Source organism: Suncus etruscus, chromosome 3, assembly GCF_024139225.1.
Source record: "Suncus etruscus isolate mSunEtr1 chromosome 3, mSunEtr1.pri.cur, whole genome shotgun sequence".
Lineage (NCBI taxonomy): Eukaryota > Metazoa > Chordata > Mammalia > Eulipotyphla > Soricidae > Suncus > Suncus etruscus.
This window is the reverse complement of record NC_064850.1, coordinates 65,385,405-65,403,784: the sequence shown is the minus strand read 5'-3', so window position 1 is coordinate 65,403,784 and position 18,380 is coordinate 65,385,405. Positions and strand designations below refer to the sequence as shown.

The 18,380-nt window shown below is 44.9% G+C and overlaps 1 protein-coding gene across 1 annotated transcript; it reads right to left on the bottom strand.

The window, feature by feature from the left end:
* Positions 1–4,296: 4,296 nt before the first annotated feature.
* On the bottom strand, positions 4,297–14,358 carry PPP1R15B (protein phosphatase 1 regulatory subunit 15B). Its single transcript, XM_049770790.1, has 4 exons — positions 14,350–14,358; positions 13,056–13,570; positions 11,195–12,977; positions 4,297–5,303 (listed from the first exon to the last, which is right to left on the bottom strand). Exons 1-4 carry the CDS (start codon positions 14,356–14,358, stop codon positions 5,082–5,084), a joined length of 2,529 nt encoding a protein of 842 aa, XP_049626747.1. The 3' UTR covers positions 4,297–5,081.
* Between the last annotated feature and the right edge of the window lie 4,022 nt (positions 14,359–18,380).

The window sequence follows — 18,380 nt, the reverse complement described above, 5'->3', positions numbered from 1 at the left end:
CTGTAAGCATCAGACCTGTCAGACAAAAAGTTAAAAAGGCCAGAGCATATGCCTTGCAGGCATTAGTCCTGGGTTCAATTCGAACAGTGTAATTCAGTGTCCCCCACCCCCAGACCCGCTGGGTGTAACCTTATTTGCCCCAAGCACTGAGCTGAGTATTACTGAGTGTGACTCTACAAGTTCCCTAATACTAATTGGAAAATCCCTCAAAACTTTCATGAAAGAATAAACTCTGTCACTGAAACACTGAAAGCTGAAAACATATTTTTTGGTGAAGCCTCAAAGTAGGGTTAGATCACTTACCATATCTATTACTATACATCTCCCTATCATGATGCCTTAGTATTTTGACATACCCGCTAACTGGTACAAAGTTAGTTCTCAGTGGAACAAATTCAGGATGAGTTTTGTTGTGTCACAACTAAACCCACAAGTATCTATCACTGATGTAGAGATGGCAAATTACAAACATTTCTGTTGTAATCAAGTTTAACAGAGAAATAGAGAAAACCTCTTCATTAACACAAAATTAAGGCTCCCTCAGCTCAAAAAGGCCACCTGAGTCACGATACTTATTTTTTTGAATATACTAAGTATATCTCTATAATAGCTCTGTATTAGACAGTTATAAATGATGGATATTTTTATGAGGGAAAGTAATGTGATTTCCATTTTCATTTTAAAAAGTCCAAGGCACCAATGAGATAGTTAAATTCCCACATCTATAACTAAAAATTTGCTTTAAATTTACTATTCAAGTAGAAAAGAATAAAACACTGCACAATTTCTTTAGGCTAGATGCTGGTGATGGCAATAAATTTGGTTAGAGGTGAATATAGGGATATCGTCCTAGAGAAGATAGCCAACCCAATATGTTCGAAATCTGAGGTTGTCATTTCAATTTGAACTGAATATTATCTGCCACGAAATATTCATTTCATTTTCTCCCTCCAGTTCAGAAATAAATCATTAAATTTCTTTGTTATGAAGATCCAAGGCCTAAACTATAAATAAATTCTCTCTCAAAGCCTAATCGGCTTTACCACTAATAGTGCTTTTTCAGGGGAGCTTGTCACTGATGTTGCTATCACACATGATCCCAAGCCCACCAGGAGTTATCTTTGAGCACTGCCAAGTGTGGTTACAACCACCTTAACCTGCAAATAAATAGTAAAGTAGAAAAGATTTTCCAGCTACTCAGGAAAAACACTATGCTAAGCTCAGTCTATGAATTCCGTGGCTTCTATGAATTTCTTTTGGAGAGGGGCTGTCACATCTGGTAGTGCTGAGGGATATGGGGTACCAGGGATCAAACTAAGATCAGCCATATGCAAGAAAAGTGCCCTGCCTGCTGTATTCTCTCCAGTACTGATACCATCTGTTTTCTTTGCAGCAAATACAAGTGGGTGGTAAAAATCAATTTCAGAATCTAATACCCTATCTCTTATAAGAATTTTTCATGGGGCCGGAGAGATGGCGCTAGAGGTAAGGAAGGAGTCTGCCTTGCAAGGCTTAGCCAAGGAAGGACCACGGTTCAATCCCCCGGCGTCCCATATGGTCCCCCCAAGCCAGGGGCAATTTCTGAGCACTTAGCCAGAAGTAACCCCTGAGCATCAAACGGGTGTGGCCCCCAAAAAACTAAAACAAAACAAAACAAGAATTTTTCATAGGGGCTGGAGAGTTAGCACAGCAGTAGGGAGTTTGCCTTGCATGCAGCTGATCTAGGACAGATGGTGGTTCAAATCCCGGCATCCCATATGGTCCTCCGAGCCTGCCAGAAGCAATTTCTGAGCACAGAGCTAGGAATAACCCTAGCGCCGCCAAGTGTGACCGAAAAACCAAAAAGAATTTTTCATAATCTTAGAACTAAATTCTTTTCTATTACTAAAAGTGGCTTATAACTTTATTCTTTCATACCAGTTTTCAGTTAACTGATAACCAATTTATAAACAGTATTTCCAAATTCTCGAAACTAGACCAAGAGATATTTATATTGATAAAATATCTCATTCAATCCTGGAAAGCCTTATCAAATAATTCCAAGACCAATGTAAAGACTATGAAACATAAAGTCAAACCAAAATATCATATAGCATTTAATAATTGAAATATATTTATTGCAATTTACAGATTAGTTAAGTTATATATACACAAATATAATTTTATCTATAAAATCCCAGAAAACTGGTAAAATTAATTATTGGATCTATAGTTTTAAAGTCTTCTAGTCTAACTCCACCTTCCTTAAATTATAAAAAAATAAAATCTGATTCAAGTTAAAGATGAACAGGTGTTGTAATTACATTTCAACACCGAGACAAGGTAGCTTTACCTGTCTGCAAAAAGCCTTTTACATGCTACATTGATTCTTAGAGCACCATTTTAACTGTATAATGAAAATGTCACAGGATTTTCAGGAATGTGAGGATTTAACTCTGGTCTAACAATTAAAATTGGAATGAAACTAGTGTTTACTTTATCTTCTCCAGTCCCACTTAAAAATGTCTGTTTCAGGGCCCGGAGAGATAACACAGTGGCGTTTGCCTTGCAAGCAGCCGATCCAGGACCAAAGGTGGTTGGTTCGAATCCCGGTGTACCATATGGTCCCCATGCCTGCCAGGAGCTATTTCTGAGCAGACAGCCAGGAGTAACCCCTGAGCACCGCCGAGTGTGACCCAAAAACCAAAAAAAAAAAAAAGGTCCCTTTCATCCTATCCAGGTATCTGATTACTTCTTTTAAAAGAGGGCACTGAAAAAGAACTTTTGGCTTGGAATTCCCTCACTGATGGTGAGGTTGAAATCCTCAGAGAACAATTTTCCAAAACCCAAAAAATGTAAAGATATTCCATGATTTTCAAATATAAAACGATGCTAGATTTCAAAAGAAAAAACTGTCTCTAAAATAAAATGCAGCCTCAGTCAGGTCTTAAGAGAATCCAAGTATATTTACTAAAAGCTTTTATTAAGGCTAATTATGCCTTCTTTACAAGAGACACATGTAGTAAGTACTTAAACTATCCTGCTGGGAAGGCAGGATTTGGCTCAACAACAGAGCATATGCCTTTAATATGTAAGGAGCCCCTGGGTACAATCCCCAGCACAAACCTGTCTCCCTCACCTTTAAACCCTCCAAGATCTATCCTGTCTTCATGATGTAAAACAAAGACTCTAAATGCAATCTCAATGATTACCTTAAGTGGAGGTGCACAAAACAGAATAAGGGCTCTGCAAAAATTCAACCAGCTTGTATGATGTTGCACTCGCAGTGTTTTCATGTATGAATGAATGAATGTATGTTAACACTGGAGGCAGTTTTAGAGCAAACTAGAAAGAAATAATGACTAGGTTCCCGGAGAGATAGCACAGCGGTGTTTGCCTTGCAAGCAGCTGATCCAGGACCAAAGATGGTTGGTTCAAATCCCGGTGTCCCATATGGTCCCCCGTGCCTGTCAGGAGCTATTTCTGTGCAGATAGCCAGGAGTAACCCCTGAGCACCACAGGGTATGACCCAAAAACCAAAAAAAAGACCAGGTAGACTATAAATTGAGGTAGTAACTCTGTAGAACTGATGAAAATTTGCTCACACTCTGAAATCAGTTGAAAGTTAAAGAGATCGTCTATTCTACTTGTATTTCTATTACCTGTGCAGTAAATCAGTTTTTTTAAAGTTGGTTACCATTTCCTTCAACTTCAAGGGGAACACCATAGCAAGTAGTTAAATAAACGAAGCATAACTAATCACTGCAAAACTTCAATTCACAAGTAATCTTGGACCAAGACATTAAGACTTCCAGCTATTAAATAAAAATTTTGTCCTGGGCCCGGAGAGATAGCACAGCGGCATTTGCCTTGCAAGCAGCCGATCCAGGACCAAAAGTGGTTGGTGGTTGGTTCGAATCCTGGTGTCCCATATGGTCCCCCGTGCCTGCCAGGAGCTATTTCTGAGCATACAGCCAGGAGTAACCCCAGAGCACCGCTGGGTGTGACCCAAAAAAAAAAGTTGTTTTGTCCTCTCCTGAAAGTATAAGCCTTACTATGACTTCTTCTTTAAAATAGTAGATGAAAACAAACATGGATATTAATTGAAGTCTGTATTTTACAAGTCAAACTGGAAAATTCCAAGTTTACAATGTCACCCTGACAGGTATTTAAAGTGACAGTGCTGAGGCATGACTGAGTAACACTGATCTTCTGTGGAGAAAACATACAACAAAGCCCAACTTCTGAGATGTCTCACACTATCTTCCTCCTATATAGATTAGGAATTTGAATGAAAAAAATACAAGTTTATGATGCAATGTACTTTCTGGAGTCTTCCATTATTTCTACCTGTTGAAGATACAAAGAACCATTCAACTGGACCCACAATAACATTTAGAGAACTCTTTACAGAGAGTAGTTTAATAGAGTAGAGACTAAAATTTGGCAGAAAGATGTAGCTTTCCCAAAGTTGCAAAGTACTGCACATGCAGATCCAGCGACAATTCTTTGGAAAAAAGTAGTCTGATGCAGAATAAAAGCCTACTATATATTTCCAATCAGTCATTTTAAGAAGGGTGACATAAGGTGCTTTAAATTAGCAAATAAAATATTACTTTCTTAGTCTTAACACAGATGTGTCAAGTCTGAATTGATGAAGAAAAAAAAACAAAAGCATAACTCAAGGTGGAGGAACCAGAAAGCCCATTAATTCCAAAATGATACAAGGGAAGGAGAGTCCAAAGTCTAGACTCTAGACAAAGGTACTTATAAATTAGAATTAGAAACTATAAATATTGTTTCCAAGAAAATTTTAAAAGTGCAAAATCACACCTTAAATGGCCCTCTTTAACCTCAGCAAATTAATGGCATTCAAAACACATACAACTAAGTAAGGGAGAATGAGTAAGAGATCACACCCTTTCACCCTCCATTATCAAGGGCTAGCTTCAGAACTAGGTTTGAATGAGATGTAACAAAAAGATATGAAGCTAGGTCACTGGACTTTCTTTTAAAAAGTCAAAGAACAGCTGCCAACTGTTGTTTTTGAAATAAATCTCTACAAAATAGAGCAGGTGAGGGCCAGAGGCTATCAAATCACCTTAACATTGTTCGAAAACATTAAGTCCTTGGAAGCATGTTTCTTGAAGTCTATTAAACATTCTTTCTCTGTGCTCAAATGTCAAGCAATATCCAATAGCATGTTCTGTTTCCTGAATTCGTTTCTGGAACCTGCATGCATCCCTGGCAAATTCTTCCCAAGGTCCTTTGCGATCCTCATCACCACTAATATAATACTCAGTAACTTCTTCAAGGAAGGTTACCTGGAAAGACAAAGACAAATTTTAATTGCTCTCTAGAACTTCAGAATCATCAGTGAGATCATTAACCATTTTGCTACTAAATGCTTTTATATAATAAATATCAGCTATTTTTTATGAATATTTGCTCCCCAACTAGAGAAAAATTTTCTTAAAAATGGCAGGCCAAGGGGCCGGAGAGATAGCATGGAGATAAGGCATTTGCCTTGCATGCAGAAGGTCGGTGGTTAAAATCTCAGCATCCCATATGGTCCCCTGAGCCTGCCAGGAGCCATTTCTGAGCATAGGGCCAGGAGTAACCCCTGAGCGCTGTGCCAGGTGTGACCTAAAAAACAAAACAAACAAAAAATAAAAAACAAAAAAGGCAGGCCAAGGATATGGCTCAGTGACAGAATTCATCTTTAGCAGATGACAGGCCCTAGGTTTTAAAAGAGAAAAAAAGACAGGCAGTGGAAGAGAGGAAATAAAATCCTCTGGATCTCTGCATCTGGATGATGCAGAGTAAAAAGGTAGGTGGCAACTGATTAAGGGGTTATTATCTAAGAGCTTAACAAGAAAAACATTTAATCCTATCTAAAAATGGGGAGAAGAAATTAATAGGCTTTTCTTAAAGAAAAAATAGTCAAAAGGCACATACACAAAAATTGTTCTACATCATTAATCACCAGGGAGATGCAAATCATAATAAGGAGATATCATCTCAGAGAATGGCACACATCAAAAAGAACTAAAATAACCAGTGTTAGTATGGATGTGAAGAGTAAGGGAATCTCATTCACTCATTCACTGCTGGTGAGAATGTAGACTGACTCGTCCAACCTTTTTGGAAAAATAAGGATATTCCTCAAAAACTAGACACTGAGAGCTTCCAAATGACTGCTAATAGGAAAATACCTTAGAAACCCCAAAATCACAATGCAGATAAGGTATCTGTACTCTAATTTCATTGCAACACTATACACAATAATCAGAATCAGAAAACAACCCATGTGTCTGAGAACAGATGAGTAGATAAACAGATACATCTACACACTGGAATACGATGCAACTGTTAGCTGTAATAAAATTTGCTATACACGGATGAATATGAAAGTATTATGCTAAGCAAAATGATTTTCAAAGGGAGAGGGATAGACATAGATTGACTAATATCCCACTCATTTGTGGGATATTAAAAATAAAAGTAATATGTTATTAATACCCAGAGAAAATAGAGACGAGGATCAGGAGGACCAGTCCATGGTAGGAAGCTTCCCACAAATAGCAGAATTCACTTAGGGCAGAGAAGGGACCACTAGCACAATGAAAGTTGGAAATGATTGCTCTGGACAAGAACTGGATGCTGAAAGGAGGTAAAGTGACATGCATGTTACTAACCTTCACTAACAATATTCAGATTAGTGTCTAAACTAAAGAGAAAAAAAAATCTGCTACAGAGGCAAGCAGGAGGGAGAGCAGAAGGAAAACTGGGGACATTGGTGGTGGGAAATGTGCACTGGTGAAATGGGCTGTTCACCACATGACTGAAACTCAATCATGAACAACTTTATAACTGCAATTCAATTAAAGAACTTCTAAAAAATAAAAATGGTGAGCAGATACCAATTTGCTTCTCTCTAGAACACAGTCCCATTCCCCCTCTGCCATCCTGCTGTCACTTTTAATCCTCTTGACTTTGGTGTTGTTAAAGAATCGATCTAGATGGGATACTACTTTTTCCATTATTCTTACTTTCTTTAAGAATAAAATTCTAGGGGCCGGGCCGGTGGCGCTAGAGGTAAAGTGCCTGCCTTGCCTGCACTAGCCTTGGATGGACCATGGTTCGATCGCCCGGCTTCCCATATGGTCCCCCAAGCCAGGAGCGACTCCTGAGCGCATAGCCAGGGTTACCCCTGAGCGTTACCGGGTGTGGCCCAAAAACCAAAACAAAAACAAAAACAAAAAAAAAGAATAAAATTCTATCGATGCCCATTCTCCACCAAAAAACAAAACAAAACAAACAGAAAATAAAATTCTGTGATATACTTTGTCAAAATGACAAATACCTTCTCTAAAAGTATTTCAGAGATATAGTCCTGAATTCAATTATTTTCATTAAAATAGCAAAGTGTTGGGATTAAAGATAGTATAGTGGGTAGGGCATGTGCCTTGCATACAACAGACCTGGGATTGATCACCAGTACCCCATCTAGTTGTCTTTTCCTTCTCATGTGGTGCTAGAGGTAGAACCCAGGGCCTCATATGTGGGACCATGAGTTCTACCATATCTATATCCCTAGCCCTCCCCCCATTGATCTTTTACAATTCACTTTTCAGTACTTCCCAATATCTGAACTGTGAATATATTCTTATCATTACTATTATATAAATAAGATCAGGGGAGGGAGGGAGGAAAGAAAAAAAAAATAAGACCATTAAGTAGCAAAGGAAATCCATCTTTAAGGTTGTTTTAGACACTTCGTAGTTACATAAAATTCTTTTTGGCACAATAAATGACCAAAAGCACAGAACAAGAGAACTGGTTCAGCAAACTGAATTTCTCACTGGTGGGAAGGGGATGGGGCTGGGGGACATTGGTGGAGGCTGTGGTACTGGAACATGTGCATGAAGCCCTATCATTAACACTTTGCCTAAAATTTAAATTCGCATTTTGGCTGAAGATGTGCCTCGTACTTAGCAGTAGAATACTTGCCTTGCATGTGTGAATACCTGGGGTTCAATCCTAGCACCACATCCTACCCACAAAAACTTTCTTTGTAGTCTTCCTCATGTTATGAATATACATACAGGAAATGATGAATATGACCAAATGTAATGAATTCCTTTAATCCCTATTTAATTTCTAATACATGTTTTTTTTCCCGAAGATATCAAACTCCAAGGTAAATTCTTGCTTTAACATATGTTCAAAGGTTACATCAGCTAATCCCATTGTGGGCTCCTACTTTCATTCCCTTTACATCAGGCTAAAGAATGCCCCTGAGAACAATTAGTAGGTATGTAACTCCTTACCAGGTATTGCATTCTAGTGTTACTCATTGTCACTAAAATAAATAACAACAGCAAGAATATGCTGTTTGCACAAGCCGTGCTCTTTTCAAAGAGCCTCACAATTTTTAAGTCATTCACTTCCTATAAACTCTAGAGTTCTCTAGACAGACACTGTAACAGCAGAGAGGTTAACAGATCCACTCCATCACAGATGTCATGTTTTCTAACCAGGATTTAGACTGGCTCTTTATCAGCACCATGTTATGGCATGACATAAGTATTTTTAATCTCCCAGGCCACTCTTAAGAATTCATTCTAAGAATTAGGTACGTTCCATTTCCCCATCAGGCAGCTTATAATAAGCTTCCCACAGATTTTATTCTTTCATTTTTGGAGGGTCACACCTGGCTGTACTCACTCAGGGCTACTTCTGCCTCTATGTTCAGGGACCATGGAAGACTCAGGGCACCATATGGAGGGGGGAGGGGGCAAGGATCAAACCCTGGTTGGCCACAGGCAAGGCAAGCACCCAATTCACTACTATAGTAAACCCCATTTCCCATATTTTAGAAAAAGATTTTTAAATATTACTTCAAGTTCACAGTTAAGAGTCCATCACTTCACTTGTCTTATTTTAACTTAATGAACAAGATAAAATGAGACATGAAACAGGGGTGAGATTCCTGAACCCTTTTAAGGGGAGGCACTGAATTCCAGTTTTCTTAGGCATCTGGGTTAAATTATGTAATAATTCATAGAACAGATATTCTGGCAAGGTTTCTTCCCATTAGACAAGAAAGCAGAGGCAGGAGAGCCACGTTCCTTCCCAGGCCTGCAGCAGAGTGGAGGGAGCACAGGTCTCCTACCCAGGGACTGGGTTTTTAGCATTCCCCTCTCAGTAAACATTCTGCCACGAATCCTTTAAATTCTTTTAACATGACTTATTCTGAATCGACAGGCAAGATATAAGACATCCAACACCAGAGATGTTTTCTACCCTCTGAACAGTGTTCAAGAATAAAGCCAGCAGTCCAGAACCAATAAATTCTGGCTCTGCCCAGTGGCAATGACAAGGTCCAATGGTCAGTAACCTACTCCTTCCTCTCTGGCAACCAAAAAAACTCTCCCTGATAGGATAGCTGGGTGATTGGGGGATTTCTCTCCAATTAATATGTTGAGCTGAATAAACAAGAGATTAAAATAATAAATTCAAAAGGACTGAAGCCTAAAGCGGGATAAACCAAATAATACGCCATCACTGTTATTACATATCATCTTGGACTTCCCAGCTCCTCTAGACTGAGCAAAGTCTTACTCCACACCACACATAAAAATTAGGATTGAATCCTGGGCTGGAGCAGTATAGTGGGAAAGGCTGCTTGCCATGCACGTGGTTGATCAGGTTGGTTTGGAACCCCGGCTCCCATATGTACCCTTGGGCATCACCAGGTAAGGCCCCCAAACCAAAAACTAAAACCAGAATGAATCCCCTAGGGCTGAATGATAGCATAGCACGTGGCATAGCTCGTTTGGAAGCCCAAAATTTTACATATGGTCCCCAATCCCTGCCAGAAGTGACCCCTAAGCACACAGCCAGGAATAAACCAGGAGTACTGCCAGGTATGGCCCAAACACCAAAACTTTTTTTTAATGAATTCCCAGTCTAAAGATGTGAAAACAAACATTCCTGGAAAAAAATTTTGTAACCTAAAGCTGGCCAAAGAGAACTAGTACTGCATTCTTTTTTTCTTTTTGGGCCACAGAACCCTGTAATGCTTAGGAATTACTCCCAGTGGAGCTCAGGGGACCATATGGAACACCAGGGATCAGATTTGGGTCAGCCACGTGCAAGGCAGAGCCCTCCAAGTCCTATTACCTCTCCGGCGCTAACCAGTATTGCATCCTAAAGACAAGGCACAATATTTCCTGCACTGTTTTTGGGCTGATACTTAAAACACGTCTATGTCAAAAAAGTTCTTAATACAGGGGGCATAAATAGAAAAGCGTTAGGGCATTTGTCTTGCACGCAGCCAAACCATCTCTGATGGCCAACATGCCGGCAACCCATATGGTACCCCAAGCCTGTCCGGAGTGATTTCTGAGTGCAGAGCCAAGTGTAACCCCTGAGCAAAAACGGGTGAGACCACCCCCTCCAAATAATTCTTAATACAGGAGTCAGACAGTACAGCAGGGAAGACACTTATTTACCTTGCACATGGCCAACCTAGGTTCAATGACAGGCATTCCAAAAGTCCCCCCAAACATCCCTGAGCACAGAACTAGGAACAGGTATGGCTCAATAACCAAAACCAAATTAAAAAAAGTTTTTTTTTTTTTTTTTGGTTTTTGGGCCACACCCGGCGGTGCTCAGGGGTTACTCCTGGCTGTCTGCTCAGAAATGGATCCTGGCAGTCACGGGGGACCATATGGGACACCGGGATTCGAACCAACCAGCTTAGGTCCTGAATAGGCTGCTTGCAAGGCAAACACCGCTGTGCTAACTCTCAGGGCCCTCAAAAAAAGTTCTTAATACTGAAACTAAATGATAAATCCGACTTGCTACTTTGAGTTAGTGGACATCAACAAAATGTTCAAGCATCAGCAACGACAGTCACCAACATTAGTTGTAAGTGGGTCTTCCACATCTCTAGAAATGTGCACACACAGGCCTAAGTTGAAACTTCTGGAGAGAAGCAGCAATCTGGAGCTGCCACCCCAAGTGAAAACAGCAACTTCCTGCTAACATCTACGCACTGGCATCTCGGATGCGATGACCATTAGAGGATCGAACTGGCGGGAGTGGGCGATGAGGACGGGATGGGACACTTCAAACTACCAGAACCTTCGGTATTTAAGCTAATCAAGCAGTAGTATTGTCAGAGCAGTTAAAAGAAACAACAAACCTTTTTCCTTCTGGCCCGAGTGTGTCCTTGTCGGCAAAGAACGGAGTGTACCAAGCTGGCGCAGTCTTTTTCCGGGCTCCCCACCAACCGCACCTTACAGGACAGGGCTGTGTGTTTCTCAGAAATGGCCACAATGGGCTCGGGGCACCTGTCGGCGCCAGTCAGGCCTTTCCAGTCTTTCCGTGCGGTTTGAAAAGGCGCCTTGAAATTGAAAAGGTTGTAGGGGTCCCCGGAGTCGCAGAAGGAGTTCCAGAGGCTGAGGCTCTCGGCCTCGTCGGCGCTCGACTCCCAATCGTCTTCCTCCCCGGAAAGTGGGCCGGGGGCCTCGGGGAGGCCGGCCAGGCTGGGCGAAGGCGCCCGCCCCGACTGGCCCGCCAAGCTCTCCCCCGCGTCCGACGGGTGTGCCCCGGCGGCGGCGCGGGCGGCGGTGTGCATCGTCGCTGTGAAGTTCTGGGGGTTGTAGGGGTCGCCGCTGTAGAAGGAGTTCCAGAGGCCTTCCGAGTCCGGCTCCGGCTCCGACTCGGAGAACGAGCGGTCACTGTCGAAACCATCGTCCGCGGCGTCGTCGGACCAGTCCTCCCCTTCGGACTCGGAACTACTGGTCTCCGGGTCCCCACACGCGCCCCCCAGGATGTAGTCGATCAGCGGGTTGCTGCAGGCGGGCCTGGCGGACACCGGGGGCTCGTCCGCCAAGTCGGGGTCGGCTTCTTCCATGGGTCTTCGCTCAGCCGCCGAAGGCGAAGGCGGAGGCCACGTTGCGGACGGGCCCGGGGCCGGCGGATCGTCTTCAGCCAGCAACAACTCGGCTCCGGCTGCGGCTGCGGCTCGGGCGGGCCCCGGGGTCGGCCGACTTAGGTCGGCGCGCCGCAGGCAGTGCTCCTCCTCCAGGCTGTGGTAGCCATGGTCCTGCTCGGGGGTGGGCAGCGTGGGCACGCGGCTGGCCTGCTGCAGGAACTCCAGGCGCTTCATGCGCAGGTGCTGGATCTCGGGCAGGCCTTCCCGGGACGGCGGGCTCGGGCATAGCGGGGCGGCGGCGCTCAGCGGACGCGGGGGCCGCGTCGGCTCCTCGAAGGCGCAGCAGCTGGCGGGGCCGCGCGGCTGCCAAGGCGGGAGCCCGCCGCCGGCCACGCCGACCCGATAGCGAGCGCGGAGCCCGCCGCGCGCCGAGATGGGCTCGTCGAGATAGGCCGCGCTGAGCAAATAGGAGACGCCGCGGGGCGGGGAGCTGCGGGGGGCCCGCTCGGCGAACAGGCCGCCCAGGAGCTGCTCCACGCCCCAGAGCCGCGGCAGCGGCTCCAGGAGGAAGGCGGGCGCCGCGGGGTCCGGCGCGCGGCTTTTGGGCTTCAGCTCCGAGTCGAGATCGAGCTCGAGATCGAGCTCCCGGAGCGGGCCCGGCCACGCCAGTCCGTCGTCCAGCCAGTCCAGGGAGCAGGCGGCGGCGTTGGCGGGGTCGTCGACCGGCTTGAGCGTCTTGGGCGCCGGCGGGGCGGCCGGTTCCCCCCGCGCCCGAAGGCCTCGCAGGGCGCCGCAGCCGCCGGCCAGGTGCAGCCAGCGAGTGGGCAGGAGGCCGCCGAACAGCTGGCTCCAGAGCAGCAGGCGCTGCAGCAGGCCGGGCAGCGGCGCCAGGAGCTGACGGAGCAGCCGCAGCCAGGAGCGGCCTCGGGCCTCGCGCTTCGGGCCGGCCGCTGCGGAGCCGGCGGCGGCCCGGGAGCGCCAGCGCAGGAACGTCAGCGGCGCCCGGCCTCCGCCCGGCTCCATCTCTCCTCGGCGCGGCGGCTGCAGGCTGTCGGGCGGCGATCGGGGAACGGGGACGGCGGCCCAGACTTTTTAGCCACGCTGCTGGGTTCGCCAAACGCGCCACCGGGGAAAACGGCTCCGGCCGCTGACGGCGGATTCGAATCCGCAACGGCAAACGCAGAATCTAGAGCCCACAGCGACGACACCCATCCTGACGTTAAGGACGAGGAGTTCCAGACAGCCCGAGGCCTGCTTCAACCCTCCGCCCGCATCCCTCACGCAGCACTTCCGGCTCCGGACTGGGCCGCGCGACCCCGGATGGAATGCGTACGACCCCCCAACGGGCGCGCGCGAGAAGCCGGCCGAGCCCAAAATGGCCGCGCAGGCCGTCGCACCCACGGACGTCGCAAAGGTCGGCGGGGAGGCTCGCGCGGAGTTGAGTGGGAAGGCGGACTCTTGCGCGTCTGCGCCTGCGCGCACCCACTTCCGGGCGGCAGCTGATTGGTCGAGCTCCGGACTTTGCCCTTCCCTCCCTCCCTGCCGGCCGCCGCGCTCTCGAGGTTGCATCAGCCCGTCCCGGCTCTGCGCGTGCGCGATGCTCCTCCGTCGGGTCCTGAGAGGCCGCCCCGCCCTCGGGACCTGAGGGAGCGGCCTGGTGGGATGGGAACGTTTCCAGCGGCTCCAGAACGCCCTGGAGCCCTTTTAATAAATAGCCTAATGCACCCCCAAGAGAACACGCCTGTGGCGGGCGTGCATTGCTCGCCTCTGTAGTAGTGTTGCATGTTCAGTCGTTCACTGAGTGCCTGGTTGGATATGACTAAAACTCAACTAAATCGTATTTGTAATCAAGGTTTGAATTACGGTTTTTTTTTTTGTTTTGTTTTTGTTTTTGGGCCACACCCTGTGACGCTCAGGGGTTACTCCTGGCTATGCGCTCAGAAGTTGCTCCTGGCTTCTTGGGGGACCATATGGGACGCCGGGGGATCGAACCGCGGTCCGTCCTAGGCTAGCGCAGGCAAGGCAGGCACCCTACCTCCAGCGCCACCGCCCGGCTCCTGAATTACGGTTTTAATCAAGATTTTTTTAGTAGGACTTTTTTTAAGATCCTAAACTTTTTTTTTTATATATGACTAGTGGCTCCAAAGTTAGAGAATTCAATTCTGAAATTCTTACAACTTTGCCATATATATATGTATATATATAAATCAAGATTTTAATTTAAAAAAGTAATCAGATTAAAAAAGAATAGAGTTGGGACTGCGAGGTTGTAAGGCATGAGATAGATACTCTGAAAGTTGAGTAACTTGTGAAAAATTCTAAGCACAAGATGAATCATCATTTATGTGTCCCTAATCTTTGGTCTTTCGGGTTTCGAAATGACTATTTCTCTTTTTGCCGCCTTTTAGCGTCCAACGAACCACATCCATCCCGCCGAATGAAACTTGTTGCTGACTAGAGTTTCACTGACTCTTTCTTGCTTGGGGCAAAGCTTTAGTCAGAGGAGCAAAGAACCGATTTCCTGAACTCGGGTCTAGTTTGCAATCTGAGTTCCGGAATTGCTACTGCAGCTGCAACATCCAACACCCGAGGAAGGAAGCCTAGGTCATTATCTTTGGAAATAATTGGTAATTTTAGTTGCTGGATTTGATTCTCTGGGGAATTAAAAATCGTACTCATATTTCTGCTAAGGGGCCAGAGCCAGGAATAAGCTATAAGCACAGTAGGTTGTGCCACCTCCCCCAATACATATTTATTTCTGTTAAAACTTTTTTTTTTGGTTTTTGGGCCACATCCAAGAGATGCTTTGGGGTTACTCCTGGCTCTGCACTCAGAAATCACTCCTGGCAGGCTCAGGTTACATGTAGGTTATATGGGTTACATGCAAGGTCACACAAACGCCCTATGCACTGTTATCATTCTGACCCATGCTGATTTTTTGGGGGGGCAGGCACATACAGTGGTGTTCAGGGGTTATTCTCCTGGCTCTGCACTCAGAAATCACTCCTGGCAGAGTCGGGGACCATATGGGATGCTGGGGATTGAACTCTGGTCTGTCCCATTTTGGCTGCGTAGAGGCAAAAGCCCTACCGCTGTGCTAACACTACAACTCCCTGTTAAAACTTCTTAATCACTACTCTTGAAGTCATGGTCACCGGTTACAGAAAACTTTGGGGAGCCTGCAGCTCCTGATAATTAGGATTTCTCAAACAACCTTTACTTCCTTGAAACTAGAAGTTTCTTTTTTTTTTTTAAATTTATTTAAACACCTTAATTACATACATGATTGTGTTTGGGTTTCAGTCATGTAAAGAACACCACCCATCACCAGTGGAAACTAGAAGTTTCAACAAGCTTCTCCATTCCTGTGCTTTGCCTTTGTAGTACCTATATCTCTGAAATACCCACGTTCAATCCTAAGAACTAAAGAAAAAAAATGAATAATTGGAGTTCGTTAAATAATAGCAAAGCTGGTTAGGATCCTAGTAGGCAATGAAGCCAGAGTATCTTCCTGTAAAGTGGAGCCAGTCTGCTTTGAAAGAGGAGAGAAGAGATCAGTTCCAGAAATGGTTCCTAGAGAGAGTGAAGAAACATTTCTGTTTCATCTTCTACCATTTCCCACTTTTCCCTTAGTCCTTTGCTGGAGACTAGGAACTAGGCTGTGACTAGGCTATTCTCCTGCACTTCCCCAGATTCACCTCAGTTACCATATTAAACTTACATCACTAGACTACTTTCATGTTTGTTTCTAGGCCAACTAAGTATACACAGACACACACACACACACACACACACACACACACACATACACACACACACACTATTTGCACAGGCCTGGAGGTTCAGCTCAAATGTGAGCTCCTTTGCCAAGTATTGACTGACCTTGGCATCCAGAATTATGGCAGAAGTCAGAGAATTTGATGCACTGTCCAGTAAATGCCTCTAAATGTCATCACTGCTTCCCTTAGCTCCAGAGCTGAACCTAACACAAATGGTTCCCAGCGTATGATCTAGGGATCCTAGTTTAAAAACCTTTCAGCTAAAAGAGATTTATTTTCTTTTGGTGGAGGTTGAGAAATTTGGGAAGGGCCCGGAGAGATAGCACAGCGGTGTTTGCCTTGCAAGCAGCCGATCCAGGACCAAAGGTGGTTCGAATCCTGGTGGGTGTCCCATATGGTCCCCCGTGCCTGCCAGGAGCTATTTCTGAGCAGACAGCCAGGAGTATCCCCTGAGCACCGCCGGGTGTGACCCAAAAACCAAAAAAAAAAAAAAAAAGAGAGAAATTGGGGAAGTTGAACCATACCCAAGTTTTGTATTCACTAGATTACTGGCAGTGTCGGGGAACCATATATGGTGCTGGAGAGTGAACCTGGGTCAGCTTCCTGTAAGGCAAGACCTTACCATTATACTATCTATAAAAGCCCTCCTAATATTTTCATGTAATGTTAAGCTGTTGTTTCTGTTTTGTAGGTGAATATTAAGCCACACTTTGGTCTTTAGATCCCTGTGCTCAGATCCATTCCTGATGAAGCTTGGGCACCATATTTGGTGCTGGGTATGGAAGTGGCGTCAGCAGCATACAAAGCAGATGCATTAACTCCTGTACTGTCCCTTTTGCCCTAGTTCCTTTATAACTCTCATCTCCAGAGTGTCTTCTAGGAGAGACAAGATATGTGACTTGGTGGCACACTAAATGTAAAAGCAGATGTAACTTTTTTTTCAGTCTCAAGGATCAAACCATTGGCCTTACACAATGCAAGGCAAATGATACCCCTAGTCCAAAATTCTTTCTGCTGTTAAGTTACATATTAAAGGCACTTGGATCTGGCACTAACAATAATTCAGATTTTCAAAAATGTTTCAAAAATATAAATATGCTTCCAATGTTAATACTTCCCTTTAAGGAAAAGTAAACCTTTCAAAGGGAGATATTATTTGAACAGAAAGTTAAAATTAAAATGGTTTTCTTTCACTCTAAGATATTTAGATTCTTAATTGTTGAAAGAAAACTTAACTGTAAAATAATGCCACCTTATATAATACTGAATAAATTATTTTATACACAAAAAAGACACTTGGAGGGAAATCTAAAATAATACCTGAAGCCTCATCCCCCACCCTTTCTCCCTAGGTAACTTGACCTTACCTGCAAGACCCCACCCATTCCTGGGAGGGGTCTTGGAAAAGGTAGATAAGGCCTTTGACCCAGGGGATTAGGGTCTTTGCCCTTTTGGTCTTTGGACAGCATGGAGGTCAAAGGGAAGATGGCTGGAAGGAGTTAAGATGCAGGGCTAGCTAAGAATGGCTGTGCTTGAAAGGTTATGATATAGGCCACACACATGTGGTGAATAAGGCATGAATAAAGTTAATGCTTCCTGATGCCTGTCTCTGGATGAATCTGATTCCGCCATTCATCTAAACCTGGAACCCGCCAGCTAAATGGGGGTTGCGGAGCCATGTGGCCTGGGATGGCAGAGAAAGATCCCTCCATCCTTCTCCATCCACCTCCATCCATTACCATCCAGATCCATCATTAATTATTTAATGCAACATCTGGCGCCAGATGTAGCATTAAATAATTAGCAATGGGGCCGGAAAAATAGCATGAAGGTAGTGCGTTTGCCTTGAGGGCAGAAGAATGGTGGTTCGAATCCCGGTATCTCATATGGTCTCCCAAGCCTACCAGGAGCGATTTCTGAGAGTAGAGCCAGGAGTAAAACCTGAGTGCTGCTGGGTGTAACCCCAAAAAACAAACAAAACAAAAACAAAAACAAAACCTCTATCTACCACCACCGATAATTATTTAATGCTACAAATACCATTCTCTCTTTTTTTTGGGGGGGGGGCCCACACCCGGCGGTGCTCAGGGGTTACTCCTGGCTGTCTGCTCAGAAATAGCTCCTGGCAGGCACGGGGGACCATATGGGACACCAGGATTCGAACCAACCACCTTTGGTCCTGGATCGGCTGCTTGCAAGGCAAACGCCGCTGTGCTATCTCCCTGGCCCCACAAATACCATTCTCACTGTTAATTATTTTGCCTTGAAAATTAAGTTTTTATTTTAAAAATAAATTAATATTTAATGGTTTTGTTGTTGTTGTTGTTGTTGTTGTTGTTGCTGCTGCTGCTATTGGTTTTGGTTTTGGAGCCACACCTGGCAGCACTCAGTTCCCAGGCATCCCATATGGTCCTCCAGCCTGCCAGGGACGATTTCTGAGTGCAGAGCTAGGACTAATGCCAGAGCACAGATAGGTGTGGCCCCAAAACTAACCAATCAATCAATTAATAAATAAAGTTTATTTAGATTTTTGGTTTTGTGTTTTGTTTGTTTGTTTTTGGGCACACCATTGACCAAGCTCAGGGGTTACTCCTGGCTATGTGCTCAGAAATTGCTCCTGGCTTGGGGGACCATATGGGATGCCAGGGGATGGAACTGCGGTCTGTCCTAGG